Source organism: Ipomoea nil, unplaced genomic scaffold, assembly GCF_001879475.1.
Source record: "Ipomoea nil cultivar Tokyo-kokei standard unplaced genomic scaffold, Asagao_1.1 scaffold3088, whole genome shotgun sequence".
Classification (NCBI taxonomy): domain Eukaryota; kingdom Viridiplantae; phylum Streptophyta; class Magnoliopsida; order Solanales; family Convolvulaceae; genus Ipomoea; species Ipomoea nil.
This window is the reverse complement of record NW_017619516.1, coordinates 91,304-108,498: the sequence shown is the minus strand read 5'-3', so window position 1 is coordinate 108,498 and position 17,195 is coordinate 91,304. Positions and strand designations below refer to the sequence as shown.

Below are 17,195 nucleotides of genomic sequence, written 5' to 3'. Positions count from 1 at the left end.
CCGCTGAACCTACCCGCAAGGTATGCATGGGGGTGTTTGGCAAGGATGGAGGTCCCGCCAAACCCCACCATTTTGTTCCTACGGGGGGATTCGGCGGGACCTCTGACCCCCGCTAAACCCACCCGCCAGTATATTTGTATTTGGCTTCTTGAATTGTTTTGTTGCCTCCCATGTACTTTTGACTATTTGGTGATTCTATTCGGGTCTAGAGTTTTGTGTCATGAGTTCATTAGTTAGGATTTGAGCCTTGATTCGTTGTAAAGATCCAATCTTTATACTCCTTTGAGTTATCATTGAATTCTAAGTTGTGAATCCTTCGTATTTCTTTCATGAGAATTCTTGAGAGTATTCTATGGACTTGCATGCTTGTAACGTTGATTCTTTGGTACTAATATGATCCTTGTTGATATCCTTTGTTTTGATTCTTATTGAATTATTGACCTGAGCTTAACTATTTGCTGCACTCTTTGGAATCCCTTTTGATATTGAACTATTACTTTGAGATCATATCTTCGTTGTATACTTTCTTCAGAATTCGTTGATGTTGAGATATTTCCTTGAGATTGTCAGTTGTTGTACTCTTCTTTTGGAACCTATATCAATGTCTTTGCTTCATGAGATTCCTTTGTTGAATTGAATCCTTGTTGAGGTCATTATGTTGGGACCATGGACAGTGTGGGGAATTTATTTGATGGATTTGAGATGATATTTGATTGCGGGGCAATCTAGTCGAAACATATCCTGGGTTGTCGGATCTAGTTCTACTTATTGGGGCTTGGAGATCCCAATAGGGATGTATACACTTAAGCATCTATAGCTGTCTCCATTGGTTAGTCCCCTGGGTGGACTTGATTACTGTCTGGAAACCCTTCACACTTGTTCCACGTTTTGATTATTGAAACTATGAGAATGTTGTCCCCTGGGTGGACATGAGATTTGATATTGAATATGTGATTGTGACGAGAATTGTTCTACACTTGAATTATGTGAATTGATCTATCTTTCTTGCTGTTCACATTTTGATATTGTTATCCCTTTGATTGAATTCAGTTGTTGGAATCCTTATCCTATGATGATTAATTGATTATGTTCTATCCCATATTTGAGTTGAGTTTGGTGGGTGAATCGATTCAAGTCATGTCTTTATTGATCTCCATTGAGTTGATTCTGAACTGATATTATCTCCAATGTTTTACTAAATTAGAGTTGAGTGTGTGTGTGTGTGTATATATATATATATATATATATATATATATATATTCTCAAGTCTCAAAACCCATTTGCATATGAAAAGTATGTGTATGTAGTTTTACATATTGGAGTGCGGTTACTTAGCATTTCTCGCTAATTTCTTTAAAATATGTTTTCAGGTATGGAGTAAAGGCCATCTCGAGAGCGCGCTATCTAGAATAGATAGTATAGTCCTATCCTTTATGTTAGATAGACTTTTGATAAATGATATAATTGGTTATTTATAAAAGTGGTGTAATAACCTTATTGAGTTATAAATTTAGTATTGTGTTTAGAATAACCTAAGTGTGGCGCAACACTCTAGTTCTGTTTGGTTTAGCTTCCGCATTTTGAGAAAATTACCTCATTATTTTGTATATGTAAATCATGGTAACTCACCAAACTGAACATGAACCACATAGGCTACTAAATGCTCACCCCAACCCGAAGGGCTCCCACACTCCGGCCCGACAGAGCATTTGGGAGGATGTAAATCATGGTAACTCACCAAACTGAACATGAACCACAGAGGCTAAATCTAAATCGGTGCTCACTGCGCACAAGGAGCCCCCTTCACTTTGAGAGGTTGCTCCCACACTGCCGCTGGTGAGACTCGATCCCTGGTCATTGTTCCAAAGTTTCACCTCTATGACCAGTTGAGCTACCCATGCAAGCTTATTTTGTATATTTTTCTTCCAAAAGGTTAAACCCCAACCCTAAGGATATTTTGTATATTCTTGTATTTAGAATTGGAGGTGTTACAAGTATAGTTTTAACAAGCAATAGACTTTTGTTAAAACTCTTCTCCTAATTTAACAGAAGACCTTTCGAAATCAAAATCAACTAACTTTAGTAATATTTTCTACTTAACATAAAATAATATTTTAACTTCACAACTCTTAAAATATTATTTAAATTTAATAACATGTTTTTAATTCTCAAACATAAATTTACTATATAAATCTCCAAGAGCTCACCTCTATTGTGGATTATCATTCAATTATCCATGCTCTAGTTACACTACAGGAAATTATGGAATTTCCGACTACCCAAAAATGATCTTAAATCAAGTCGAAAGCCTTGTTCCGACCACTTTTGGTATCCGGAAAAACCTTTGTTGCTATTTCCGACCACTTTTTAATATCAACTTGATTTAAGATCATTTTCAGGTGGTCGGATATTTCATAATTTCCAGTAGTGTTATTATGGTTGTCTATGGCTTTGAAGTTTTAACATAGGAAAATATTTGGAGAATGGTTCATTATGTTTTAGTGAATAATTGAAGGTATTTAACATAGATAATATTGAGTAGGACTCGGTTACTGTGGGTGGAGGTCGGTAAAAAAAACCAAATTTAGCACTTTAATTTCACTAAAAGAAGTAAGATATTTAGCGACAAATCTTTTGTGAGACTTTGTAATTTAGTCACAAATAATATTCTTTTTGTGACTAAAATATAGTTCAACACTATTATTTATGATAATTGTGATAATTATTTTTTTGGTCACAGATAGTATGGTAATTGTGACAATTAAGTATTTTTTACAAATAAGTTGTCGTTATTACTAGAATGATAGTGTCGTAACCTAAGTTGTTACTGTTTGTTGTCACTAAATGTATGTGTATTTTGGCGGCATTATAATTATGGTGGGAACGAATGTAATTGTGACAAAATATAGTGTGGACACAAATTTTGGTACTTTTTTGTGACAAATAGTTGTTGGTCACTCTGTTTTATATATTTGTGACAACTCTTTTTGTCAATAAAAATACAGTTAGTTAGTACAATTAGAAATGGGATACGGTTGTGAGAAGAAAAAAAAATTATTGTCACTCATATTGTAATTTTTTGTGATGTTGTTACAAATATTTAATTTGTGATGCTTTCCTAAACAAAATTACTAAATTGTCACAATAATTGTGTTGAATTCAAGTTTTCTCACTAATGTTATAATAATTGTGATGAGTAATTATTTGTTACAATGACTTTGTCACTATAATTAAATAGATGAATATTGTGTGAAGTTATGTTGTTATCAATATATGCCACTAAAATTACATTCAAGTTGCTGCCAAAGTAATTTGTTGTGAACTAGATATTAAATATTATGGTCAATTAAAATGAAACTAGTTAGTGATTTTTAAAATAAATGTAATTATGATAATACATTTTGTAATCCCTCATTTATTAACCTTTTTGGTGACATATAAGTTGATTATCATTCACGGAAGCTATCTAAGAAACAATTCCACAAGTCAAATTGTTTCAATTCATTCTAATACAAATGTTAAAGAGCTCATACTTATCACTAATTGGCTTTAAGAAGGATATGACAATCATATAACCAAAGAACTCTATGGTTAAGCGTGTCTGACTTACAGAATGGGTGAGATCCAAATGGGATAGGTGTAGGTTGGGGGTCGGCCGGATTGGCCCCAAGTTCAACCTAATTATTGGTTACCACCTTTTAGGTCATTGATAACAATTTTTAAATCAACAATAATTCTCACAAATAAGTACAATTATTGTAACTAAAGTGTTATCACTATATCATCTTTTTTGTAATGACATACTTGGTCACAAAATGTAAATTTATTATGACCTCTATTGTTATCACTCAAATAGTACTTTTAGTGTAAGTAAACTTAGTCACAAAAGTCTTGAGTAATTGCGACAACATTCCAAAAGTCGTCACTATTGTAATAGTGACGCGGGATATAGTGACACCATGTGATGACTTCAACAATTGGTCACTAACTTTATTAGTGACCAAAATTGATAGTTTTGTTGACAACTTGTGTTGTCACTAAATGTGAAATTTCTTGTAGTGAAATTGCCTCTAAAAAATGAAGTTACATCTTCGTTGTGAGTTAAACTTTTGGCGTAGTGATATGCGCTTAATTCTAACAAGTTATATCATAGCCAAATCCAGCACCATACAATCAGTATAACAACAACAACAACAACAACAATAACAACAACAACAATAAGAATAAGAATAATAATAATAATAATAATAATTATTATTATTATTATTATTATTATTATTATTGTTATAATTATAATTATAATTATAATTATAATTATAATTATAATTATAATTATAATTATAATTATGATTATAATAACAATAATAACAATAATAAAAACAATAACAACAATAGCAACAGTACTAGTACTAATAATAATAATAATAATAATAATAATAATGATAATAATAACAATAACAATAATAATAACAATAATAATAATAATAAGAAGCCGATTAAGTGATCAAGATTAACATTAAATTATTGCTCTACATCCTCATCATCACGTGCAAATGAAAACAACTCAGAAGAAGGAGAAGGAATATCATCAAGCTCCCTTTTAGGCCTCACCCACCTCCCATACCCATTGCACTCCAAACCCTTATTTTCCAATTGGTACCAATTTGGAGGGATTCTAAGCTCATCCACAAGCATATCACAATCCTTGTTCACCAACGCCACATCCCTCTTTGCATCTTCCCTAAACCTCACACTTGAGCTGCAGAAACAATCCACCAGATGCAGGTACGTCTCTAGCATATGGCACCCAAACAAGTTTATCCCACCTTTCAGATATGGCGACGCCCTAACGTCAAGCTTCAGCTCCGCTCCTATGTGCGTGTAAACCCACTCCAGCGGCCCCGTGAAGTCGCCGTACTTGTGTAGACCTTCGTTGAAGACGATGCCGGGCCATCTGGTTATTAGGTCTTGCTTCACTGTCACCCTTAGCGTTTTCACGCCCTTTTGGTAAACCTCGTCCCGGAAGGCTATGTTGCCCACTCTGGGCGCTGCGAAGGAGATTACGGCGACTGGGATGGTCGGAAAATGGACCGCCGATTCGTAGGCGTTGAGCACAGCCAGTGCGCCGCCGAGGCTGTGGCCGGTGATGGTCAGGCTCAAGAGTTCGCCTTTGGTTCTGTAGAAATAATCCACCAGTTTATGTAAGACGAGCATGGCTTGTTCGGACGCGCTGTGCTTGTTGTACCTGTACCAATTTTCCATATGCTATAATAGATTTCCGAGTGTGGTGTGATAGGCATTGATGGATAGTTATGCTGTGCATCCGTATGCATACGGATGCAAAAACGACGTCGTTTTATTAAAAACGCGCATTTCACTTTAAAAAAATCAGTTTCGATTCTCCTCAACAGCATTATGTTGTTCATTCATTCTGGAATTTTAGTTCATAGATTCTGAAATTTTAGTTCATTGATTCTGGAATTTTAGTTCATCGATTCTGAAATTTTAGTTCATAGATTCTAAAATTTTAGTTCATTCATTCTGGAAATTTTAGTTCATAGATTCTGGAATTTTTGTTCATTCATTCTGAAATTTTAGTTCATTCTTTCTGGAATTTTAGTTCATAGATTCTGGAATTTTAGTTCATATGTTGTTGCTGGGAATCAAAACTAAAATTTCTTTTAAGTGAGTCGCGCGTTTTTAATAAAACGACGTCGTTTTTGCATCCGTATGCACCATGCATAGTGCATACGAATGCACAACATAATTTTAAGCTACATTTTTTATGTGGGCTCAATAAAAGTGTTAACATCCAAAATTTGGATGTCCAAGTAAAATTTGGAAGTAAAGAATGAGAGTCACCCCATAATATTCACCAATCGTTGTCTATGAAACGAGTTAGATCAAGATAAAAAAAATGTAATAGTAATGAGGAACAAAATATTTGTTATTTATACGGGGAAGTATAATTATTTTTTTTTAAGAAAAAATGTAATACATTTACATATTAATTTTAAAATATTAATTTTTTAAAAAAATTATTAAAACTTTCCATTATAAATTAATAAACACTTTATTCCTTATAAGTATTCTATTTTTCAGTATAAGTATTAAATTTCCATCTCGACTTGATCTGTCTCACGGATGAGGTGGTGGCAAATTATTGTACAGACTACAATCCAAAACGACGTCATTTTGATGTTAAAAAAATTCATTGTTTCGTACACATGTTAGAATAATAAACATTCTGAGGTAAGATAATGTATTTTAAGAGTAAAAATAATACTCCCTCCGTCCCGAATTGGTTGTCTTATTTACTTTTTGCACGCTTTTTAAGGAATTAAAGTAAATGCTATATATTTTTCAATTATGCCCTTCACTTTTCAATTTTTGAAATAAAAGCAATAAAGAAAGCAAAAAACATAAGGGTACTTTGGAAAAAGTAGAATGATGGTGATGTTCAATTTTGGAAAGAGGACAACATTTTGGGACAAACTAAAAAGGAAAGTAGGATAGGTAAAATGAGACAAAGTGAGTATATTTTATGTGTTAGAATAATGTACTTTATATGTGTTAATATTAAATGGTCATATCACAATAATACTATCACAATAAGTGGAGTATAGTATATTTATATCTAACATAGATTACCTTGTGGAGTCGCGTTTGGAGGTGTAGATGCTGAGAAAACCGCGCTCCACTTTGGCGTCGCCGAGCCCGATTGGCTCTAACTTGTTCTGCAAATTTTCCGACCATTCCGACGGCGTGACGGTGCCGCGCCACGACACGACGATGTCTCTCCTGCCGATTCGCCGCGTCTCTTCGTCGTTGCTGACGGCGATGAATCCGATCCAGTTTGAATCTTTGCTCCAGGCGCGGACGTAGCTCGAGCTCGAGCCCTCCAGCAGCCATTCCGGCGGCATGTAGTCTATGTGCGACGACATGGCGTAGATGTAGCTGACAACCTCGTACCCACTCCTCGTAAGCCCCAACTTGTCGAGCAACTTATGGCGGCTGTACAAACAGCTTCCGTAATACTCGGAGTACTGGTCCAAATCGAGTGCGTCGTAGGTTGCCTGCGCGAATTCGCCGTATTTGATAATCTCTCGTCTCAGCCACGGGTGGAGCGGATCAAGAAGCCCTTCCCAGTCGCGACAACCCTGGAGTTCTCGCCATTTCGAGGATATGTTTTCCTTCGGGGACATGGCGGGCGTATCGGCGGCGGCGGCCATGTCCGCAAAGCTCCTAATAACGCCGCCCGCGTTATTGTCGTCGAATTTATTGAAACTGTCAAAACCGTTTCGGCGCCGCCGCCGCCGAGGCGGTATCTTGATTTGCAGACCACTGAGAAAACCAGACATGGTTTCTGCGAGTTTCGCGGCACCTGTAGAAGCATTGCTCGCCAGACTCCCAATCGCGTCATTTGGATTGTTGGCATTGGCCGCAGCCGCCGGAAGCCTCCTCGTGACGGCGTCGGTGATGCTGCTGCGGCGGAGAGTGGGTGTTGCCAGGCGGTGGTTGCTTGATTGCATGTCTGAGATGTCTTATTCAAAGTGAGTGTGTGTAAAGCTGCTGCATGTGTGTGCGCGCGCATATGTATAGTTCAGGGATCACGCACTAAACCTAGGATATTCATTAAACTTTTCGAAATCAAATTTCCCACATGCAAAAAGATTTCTTGTATTCTTTTTTCGGTTATTGCTTTATGTAGTGGGCACGCTTTATTTTTCCTTTTTTGTGGGAAAATTTTAAATTTTTAAAAATTTTTAAAGCCTCTTGGAATGTTAATTTGGTTGGAAAGAATGAATTATGAGAAAATAAATTATAATTTGGTGAAAAAAAAATAAGGTGGAAATAAAGTATGAATTCAAAATACATTGTTCAGTAAGGAGGAATAGAATTATTAAAAATCATGGAGAAAGAAAAATTTAAGACTAAAATGTTTTGTGTAATAATAATAATAATCAAGGGTAAAAATGTCATTTTCTTCTCTCTTTTTTTTTGGGAAAGTAACATTTTTCCCCTTGAGTTATATACTTACAACATTCCCTCCCCCCCTAAATTATTCAAGTGTCAGTTTTTTCCCCTGAAATGAGGGGTCGCCAGCGGCGGAGTTTGTTGGCATTGTTTCCTTTTGATCCGGAGATGAACACCGCCGAGATGTTTCCGGTGTCGAGGAGCTTCTGTAGCAAATATGCGTTGTTTATGTCACCTTCTGCAAAACAGCGTCGTTTATGCCATAAGATCAAAAGAATAAGTTGAATTAACACAAATATCCCTTATTCTGTTGGACCTTTTGGGAGAAATATTACAAGTGTACTTTTATATTTAATGATAGTACTCTTATATCCTATATATTATGTTACGAGATAGTATTAATAGGATAGCATGTCAATCGAATCTCAGTGGCGGCAGTGTTGGATTATGCCTAAAGTGGGTAGATACGCACTGGCGGGCCTAAGTCATTAAGTCACCCGTGATTTACATTATCTTCCCAAATATTCTGTTGGATCTTTTGGGAGAAGTATTACAAGTGTACTTTTATATTTAATGATAGTATTCTTATATCCTATATATTATGTTACGAGATAGAGTTAATAGGATACCATGCCAATATACTCTATATGTCTCATTTTATCTATCATACTTAGTATTTATTGGTTAAACCAATTCTTTCTTCTTTGCTTATTTCTATTAGCACTTTCTTATAATTTTTAAATTGTAAATAACTTCAGTCAAGTCTCGTTAATCAAACCCAACACATAAAATAGAACAGATTGAAGTATGTTTCAATCATTAATAAATTGGTGCATCATCATTGTAAAGAGTAAATCAATTTATTAGTAATTAGGACATAAGCTTACGGGGTATCTCAAAAATACCAAATCTTATTTCTCATATTATTATTATTATGTACGATAATAATAATACTTTACACATTCTTAAAGGTTTTAGTAATGAATAATGAAACAATATACAACTCCCAAGCTGCTTGGGAAATGTGGGTCATAAAACAAACATACAAAAATCAGACTGAATCCAACGTTAAATGATTTGATAACAATGAAAACCTAGCTACGAAGCATCATTGCCCAAACATATTTTGGTTTATATTAAAGGCAAATCTTGTCAAAAATAAAAAATAAAAAAAAAATTAAAGGCAAATTATTGTGTAGACCACACAGCTATAAATAATGTACATTATGTATTCGAATAATATATTTTATTTGTTAGAATAATGCACATTATGTATTAGAGTAATGAAACTTCTGGGTTAAGATAATATAATGTACTTTATGAGTTAGAATAATATATATTATACTTTAGAATAATGTACATTATGAATTATAAAAATGTATGTTGCAATGGTTCACGTAAAAAAAAAAAAAAACAAAACAAAATTATGTGAAACGATGTTGTTTTTAGATCGTAGTCCACTCAGCTTTGTGGACCACTGTCCACACAATAATTATTGATTTTTCCATTCACAGGCCATTACTTGTTTTTTTTTTTTTTTTGAGAACTTCACAGGCCATTACTTGGGAAGCAAACAGCTAGTACGTACGTGTTGGAAAATACTTCAAAAGGACTCTTTATTTTCACTTTTATAAAGCCATATAATAATTATTACGGAGTAATAATCAAACATGAAATCTTTCTATAAGCTAGGAAAATGAATTTTGGAAATAATGCAATGTAATACTTTTACATTTCCATTAAGGATCCGTTTGGAAAGTAGGAAAATGACTTTTGGAAAATATTTTCTGAAAAATAAATTATTTTTCAAAAATTATTTTCCTTTCCTGTGTTTGGTTGCATTTTGAAAAATTGTCTTGGTGTGTTTGGTTCATTTTTTGAAAAGTAAGTAGAATTGTATATTTAAAAATTTTAATTATTTTATTTAGAATATTACAACATGTATAATATTATATAATAATATAATAAAAATTTTAAATATAATAAAAAGAGTTAATTACTGAAATGATCCCTTGACTATAGTAAAATTTTCAATTTAGTCCTTAACTATTTTTTTGACCAATTAAGTCCCTCAACTTTAAAAATATTAACCAATTTGGTCATCCGTTTGTTTGACCGTTAGTCAACCGTTAATTTGGAACCAAATTGGTAATTCGCTATAGTCAAGGTACCATTTTGGTAATTAACTTTAAGGGTGGGCAATTCGGTTAAGTTTTCTCGAACCGAACCATACCAAACCGAACCGAACTAGTTTGGTTCGGTAATATACCGAACAACAGAACGGTATTGGATTCTTGTATAAGTGACAGTCCACTTTTAATCTTTTTTTATTAGAATATCCCCATTTGTTCCTGGTATTATTGTAACATAATCATTTTTAGTCGCCCATCAACAAAAGCGTTAAAATATCATTAAATACAAAGACATTTCGATCTTTTTATACAAGGCAGGTTGACCAACTATATTTTTATTTTTATTTTTATTTTTGAAAAAATCCATAATTGATGACCAAAATGTCCTTGTATTTAAGGATATTTAAACTGTTTTGTTAATAAAGGACCAAAAATGATCATGTCAATAATACTAGGACCAAAAGTGACTATTATAATAAAAAAAAATACTTAAAAGTGTACTGTCACCTATAAATTTAGGACAAAAATGATATTAACTCTTAAATAAAATAAAATAACATTTATAGATATACCTGACACTACCGATACCATAGAAAATTCCTATAAATCCTATATATAATAAAGCCATATGGTCTTGTGAAAATTAAATGGTGATAATCAACATTTAATTTTCACAAGACCATAATAATATTGTTATTGTGAAAATTAAATGTTGATAATCAACATTTAATTTTCACAAAACCATAGTAATATTGTTAATTATAATAACAACAACAACAACAACAATAATAATAATAATAATAATAATAATAATATATATATATATATATATATATTTACTTATTTATTTATTATATTTATTTATATTTCAATTTCTATTGGCAAATTATTGTGAGGAACGATGGTCCACATAATTGTATGGATCATGAATATCAAATACATTTTTAATATATTAAAAATACATTATTTTTATATTGAAAGTACCTTACATACATATATAATGTATAATGTACCCTTAGTATATTTAAAATATACTTTTTATTGTATGCAACCCCAAAGTTCATAAGTTTGAAATTAATATATGGCATAGCTAGGCGGCCTAATATGTAAGATTGTTGATGTGCATATTGAGGACTACGGAGACAAAGATGCGTTATTCGTGGATTCATCGGATACTATCCAACAACACTCTCCAACTTAATTGACGTGAAGTGGCTTAGTAACATTAAGATTATATTAACGAATTATTAGTTCTCATCTTTTATTGATTACACACTTAATTCGATAGTATTTGAAAGAAAAAATCAATGTTCGAACTAAGATTGTGATTTTGGTCTTTGAAGGTCAATTGTATATGCTACATCTAGAGTTAGAAATCTCAAAGGTCTAAAAATTTTGATCCGTGGTGACTCTAAAATTGTAATTCAATTACTATTGTAGTTTACTAAGTTCTTAAAAATTTGTAATATTAAATACTATGTACTAAAATTTTAATATAGTTTAAGATTTGTAGTAATCACCCACCTTAAATATTATTTTAATTGTAAATATATTTATGTTCATAATTTTATCATAGGAATTCACACATAATAATTATTAAATAACAAAAGTTTTATATATGAATAAACCTCATATAGGGTATATTTTTATAACATATTTTCCGTGCATCGCACGGGACAAATACTAGTATAATATATAAACCATATATGGAGTAACATTTTTAAGAACTTCTTTGTAATGGAAACTGATACGTGTATATATATAGATGACAAGTAAAATTCCACAAGATCAAAATGGCCTAACTAAAAACCAAGATCTCTAACATTGTACGTTTTACAAAGTGTAATGGTACTGTACACTTGGGCATGGGCAGGCAAAAGTTTTACAAAGGCTTTGATTTGATTATATTGGTGACACAATTATGGACACATTTCATTATATTTTCATCACACTAAACCCACCCATTATCTGCAAATCCCAGCCATATATGCACACACAAATCTTGGGCACTTTTCCTGATAGATCATACAAACTCACAGCAAATGCCCAGAAAGGAGTTTGGTCCAACCCCAAAAGATTATCACAAATTGATCAAAGTCCCAAGGGCCACCAATACAAACCCGATCGATCGAGAGTTAACTCATCATCTATCTGTGTTCTAGGAGTTGCAGCAATGAGCTTGTCCCTTGAGCAAATTCTCCCACAGACAAAAGATTTGCTGAGGGGATTGGTAGTGCGCCGTGATATAGTTCAACATGCATCCATACTGACAGAACTTCCAGCTGTGCAAGTACTGAACGGGTGTTGTGCCGTTGTAATTCTCAACCCACATTCCCATGCTCACATCCTCCATTTTGAATAGCTGCCGGTATTCAGAAAAAAGGGTAAAGATCGAAACTTTAATATAATCACGACCCCGAGAAAAATAAATGGGATCTCAATTTACTAACCCGTAAGTTGTTACTTAGATGCTCAGAGACCACATATTTGGCGATGTCAATGGATATAATATATCCAGGACCATTAGCATAAGGAGGATATATATCTTCGGGCCACTCCTGTTACGTGATCAGTAAGGATAAGGATAACTAAATAAGCACGAGAGAAAGGGATGTAGATACATAATTTCAGATTTTTATACTCGGGCAAACCACTATTACCTCAAAGGTGACTGCCCATTTTCCATGTCTCAGAGGCCGATGCAAGAGGTTAAGATTGCCCATGTAAAGAGACCTTACAGATTGAAAACGATCAATTTCTTTAAGAACAGCATCTAATCTGATGAAATTGTCATCATCGCATTTCATAATATAAGCAGCAGTCACATTTTGAACCTGCAACGAGTATTTTGGGGCTATTTAATCAGCAGAAAGTAACAATTAGAAGCAGAGAAATCAGCAGACTAGGAAAAAGAGGTCGTGGTTACCCCATAGTCGCATATGGCAATAGTCTTTAAAACTACTAACTCGTATCTATCTATAAATGGCACAATCACTATGTCTCCAAAGTAAGCAGCCTCCTTTATCAAAATTGCATTCAACTCCTTTCGTTGGCTCTGCACAATAAAGCATAAATTACAGATTAGAGTCTCAGATTTCTACAAAACTTAGAACACAGAGATTTAGGAAATATAGTCTGCATTTATTAATATTGGCGTGGAATGAATCAATAGTTTCATTTTATTGTGTCTAAGTACAGTCTATACAACTAGTTCTAATTTTAGTCCCCAAAATATAGTGATATTCCACTTTAGTACCCAACTAAAGCTGGAAATAATTCTAGCCTATACGTTTACTTTGTATTCCATTTAACGATTCAGTGCTTTAAATTTTCATCATATATGCCATATGGTATTAAGCAAATAATTGATAGTTCTGTAAGAAAGGGACAATCTTACCAATGCAACAAAGAAACGGGCTACTACACGTAAAGACCTGATTGCTTGAGACTGCATCCAAGTTTTTCTTATAGCCATGCGTTCCGCAAAGTGATTGGTGGCAGATAGAATTCCAATGAAAAGTTTAATCGGATTCTGGGGCAAAGGAAGGGCCTTCCACTTCTCAGAGAAGTCCAATACCCTTTGAGGTGAAAAGCTTGGATGAGACGTTGGCAGAGCTGTAGCATAAACTGAGTGAACATCAACATCACCTGCAATGGACAATCCTGTTGCATCTTCCAGTGTGAAGCCCTGAAGAAACAGAAAACCCTCTAAGAAAGGAAACAGTTGTAGCTATCAAATCTTAAATCTAGTTGAACAAACAGATTAAAACAAAAATGAATGTGTCAAATGGAACAAAAGCAAAGGAATATTTTGTATAGGCCATATCAAGGTGTGGGAATTCTTTCCTTCTCGAATTATACCAGTAAAAGGATCAATTTTGGGAATTATTTGGCAAGCTAACATGTCGAGCTCAGTTTTAATATCACCTTCCAACTTTCCAGATTTGGTTCACTCCATTAATTCAATACTATGTCTTCTTTCCACAAAATGGGAATAATGTGGGAGCTTGCACATTTAGTTTAACATTTTTATCAGTTCATAACTTTAGTTAGTAAACAAGGTTTAGACACTTAAAATGGTGATTTGGTAACATTCAAGGCTGTGTTATGAAAGAGTTAATACACTCATCATGATGAGTAATTCAATAATCCACTAATGGTGTAAGCAAACATACCACACGGTATGGAAATGAAGTCAAATGTCGTCCACCAACATTTAAATGGAACCCATCAATACCAGCACGGACAGTCAAAATAAACATTCTTCCCTCCATAAATGGAAAAGGCCAGGTCACCTCTGGTTTCTTTGCACGTCCTACGAATCGCTCAAACCAGGAAAATATTTTGGGCTCTTTCGCATTAACCATATCATTTCGCATCCACTTTTCACATCTAAAAAATCCATCAACTGCAAGAAAAGTGGGCATCATGTTTAGTGGCATGTCAATTCAATGAAGCAGTGCCTAGAAGCTTTTGCGGAAAGGTTGTATGCAATGGCATAAAGTCATCCATTCAGCACATATGTCAACGTAAAAGCAACATAACTGAAACTTATGAAATCAACACTGAATTAAAATGAAAGAGGATTGATGTAATGGAGTAATTAACCTGGAACACTTACCAAGCATGTCCTCATCACTTTTGGAAGGCATACCATCACATCTTTGTGCTTTCCCCCACTGCATTCTATAACAAGTATTATGCTCAATTACTGGCCTGCCACTCCAATCTCCTCTTATTCGAGGATTTAGATGCAAAATCTTTGGTGGATCCTCCCCAACCACTGCTTTCAATCCTTGTAGCTCAAATGAAAAATGGGAAATCATAACCATTCCATCGCTTTTCCTTTTCTTGGCAAGCTGGGGCACATATTCACGATGTGCATAACGTGGAGTACCAATCACTGTGATAGAAGAACCAGCAGCAAGCCCGCATGGAAGGAGCATAATGCGATCTCCTTTAGCCAACTCTTCTCCTGTCATGGTAACAGATGAAGGACATGACTCGGGCTTCCCTTCAAATATTGAATTCACCCCCACCTCCTTTTCATCATATTCATCTGCTTCATCCCATGCCTTCAAGCCTAATGCCCAAGCTTCATCTGCCATTCTTTCCAATACAGAAAAGTTGCTAGTCATATTCCGTGGCCTTATAATACCAGTAGCTATTTGATCATATCCAAGCCTACGAGGCTTTTTAGGTAGCAAATCAGTGTTCTGTGGTAAAGCTTCCTCCAATGGGGTTCGTGGTGCGTTGTAATTAACATTATTGTGCAGTATCCGGTGCAATCCATCTGTATATGCTGAACCTAAATGCGGTTTACTAAGTTTTCCACCCTTTTCACCCCTAACTAAGAATCCATCCAATCCATGAACACTGCCATCACCACCCAAGGCTGTGGCACTCTCATAAAACTCAGGAAACTTGAAGCAAATCAGAATCAAGTATAATGCACCTAAACACAAGAAAACATATGATAACTTCACCCTCCTCACATTCTGAGCCTCATATTTCAACCTCCTCATCTTAATAACCCACAAACTAGTACACACACAAAAAATAATAATAAAAAATTACAGCAAATGCTGAAAGCCTTTCCAATCCATTTCTTCCCCACACTACAAAGTATCAAACTACAAACTCAAAATCAACATTTAAGATACCCAGACAGTTAAACTCCCCCTGAAATTCAAGAATCAAGAATGCACATCAACGTAATCGCCCAAAGTATCCCAAGAAACTGAAACCCCACCGGTCAAAATCCAAAATTGAAACCAAAATCAAAACGAAATTGCGAGTGCAACCACACAATGATCAAGTAGTATTCGTAAGAAATTAACGGAAGAACCTCCCACCGGTGTCCGGAAATGCATCCAAGGGATGCCAAAGAGGAAATGGAAGAAGGGATCAATGTCGAGGTAGCAAGGTTACAGATTCCCTGGGTTGCTGAAGAAGGAAGAAATGCGGGTCGGTATATTATGGGCCTGAAACAGTTTGGTTTTGCCCCCGGGAAATGGGAGGAGTTTGGCTTTGGCTTTGGCCTGAGCAAAATCTTGGAGACTTTCCTTTGTTGGAGTTTTTCCTGCCTATTCTTTTTTTCATTGTTTTCTTCCCAACAACACATCTATTTTTTTATCTTTTTTAAACTTTGCTTTTCTTGTAATCCAAGCAATTAAATGCTTCATTTTATACTCTATTACATGTGCATGTTTCTATTCATGATAGATACTCCCCGTCCTATTTTATTTGTCTGATTCAATTAACAAGACTTAACTGAAATTATTTTTAATTTAATTTTTCATAATATTAAGTTTAATATTAGTATATAAAATTTATATATTTAGAAACTATATTAAAAGTACAATTAAGTACAAAAAAAAAAATCAAATTTTAAAAGGAAAATGGGCCAAATAGGCTCTCAAATTTTATCTGGAAAGTCAATTAGCTCCCTCAAATTTCTAAAAGTGTAATTACACACATAACCAATTCATTTTGATGCAATTACACCCATAAACAATTTATTTTCATGCAATTAAGCCCAAAAAATCAATAAATGACCTGCTATCACATGTCATTAGCGTTTCGGCCACCCGGCCTCCGGCACAATTTCAGGTAAAAAAGTAATCGACGACCGTTCGCGGAGGAATCGCCTTCTCCGTAGAGAAGGCAACCCAGATGTAATTAAGCGAGACACATATGTATAAAATAGATAGAATATATAAATGTCAAAATGTGTCAACATCGTATTTGACAAAGTAAAGTATGAGTTATTTTCTTATCTATAGTTTTTGTCATTTGTGTAAAATATATTGTTGGTTGAACATATCTACTATGAGCATAGAAAAATAGTAAATAAAGAAAATATTAATTAATATTATATTGTGTTTGACAAAGTAAAGAATGAGTTATTTTCCTATCTATAATTTGTTATTTGTGTAAAATCTATTGTTGGTTGAACATATCTACTATAAGAATAGTAAAATAGTTTGGGAGAAGAATAGTAAAATAGTGAATAAATAAATATTATTTTTTTGAAAACAAATAAATATTATTTAATATTATATTGTATTTAACAAAGTAAAATAT

The 17,195-nt window shown here is 34.1% G+C and overlaps 2 protein-coding genes across 2 annotated transcripts; both read right to left on the bottom strand.

The window, feature by feature from the left end:
* Positions 1 to 4,521: 4,521 nt before the first annotated feature.
* Positions 4,522 to 7,532, bottom strand: LOC109166429 (phospholipase A1-Igamma1, chloroplastic-like). Its single transcript, XM_019315391.1, has 2 exons — positions 6,652 to 7,532; positions 4,522 to 5,245 (listed from the first exon to the last, which is right to left on the bottom strand). The coding sequence occupies exons 1-2, from the start codon at positions 7,530 to 7,532 to the stop codon at positions 4,522 to 4,524; spliced, it is 1,605 nt and encodes a 534-aa protein (XP_019170936.1).
* A 4,363-nt stretch (positions 7,533 to 11,895) lies between these two features.
* LOC109166427 (hydroxyproline O-galactosyltransferase GALT2-like) lies at positions 11,896 to 16,214 on the bottom strand. The gene is made up of 7 exons (XM_019315389.1): positions 14,731 to 16,214; positions 14,285 to 14,517; positions 13,507 to 13,797; positions 13,036 to 13,164; positions 12,770 to 12,943; positions 12,560 to 12,667; positions 11,896 to 12,471 (listed from the first exon to the last, which is right to left on the bottom strand). The coding sequence occupies exons 1-7, from the start codon at positions 15,632 to 15,634 to the stop codon at positions 12,268 to 12,270; spliced, it is 2,043 nt and encodes a 680-aa protein (XP_019170934.1). The 5' UTR covers positions 15,635 to 16,214; the 3' UTR covers positions 11,896 to 12,267.
* Positions 16,215 to 17,195: the final 981 nt, after the last annotated feature.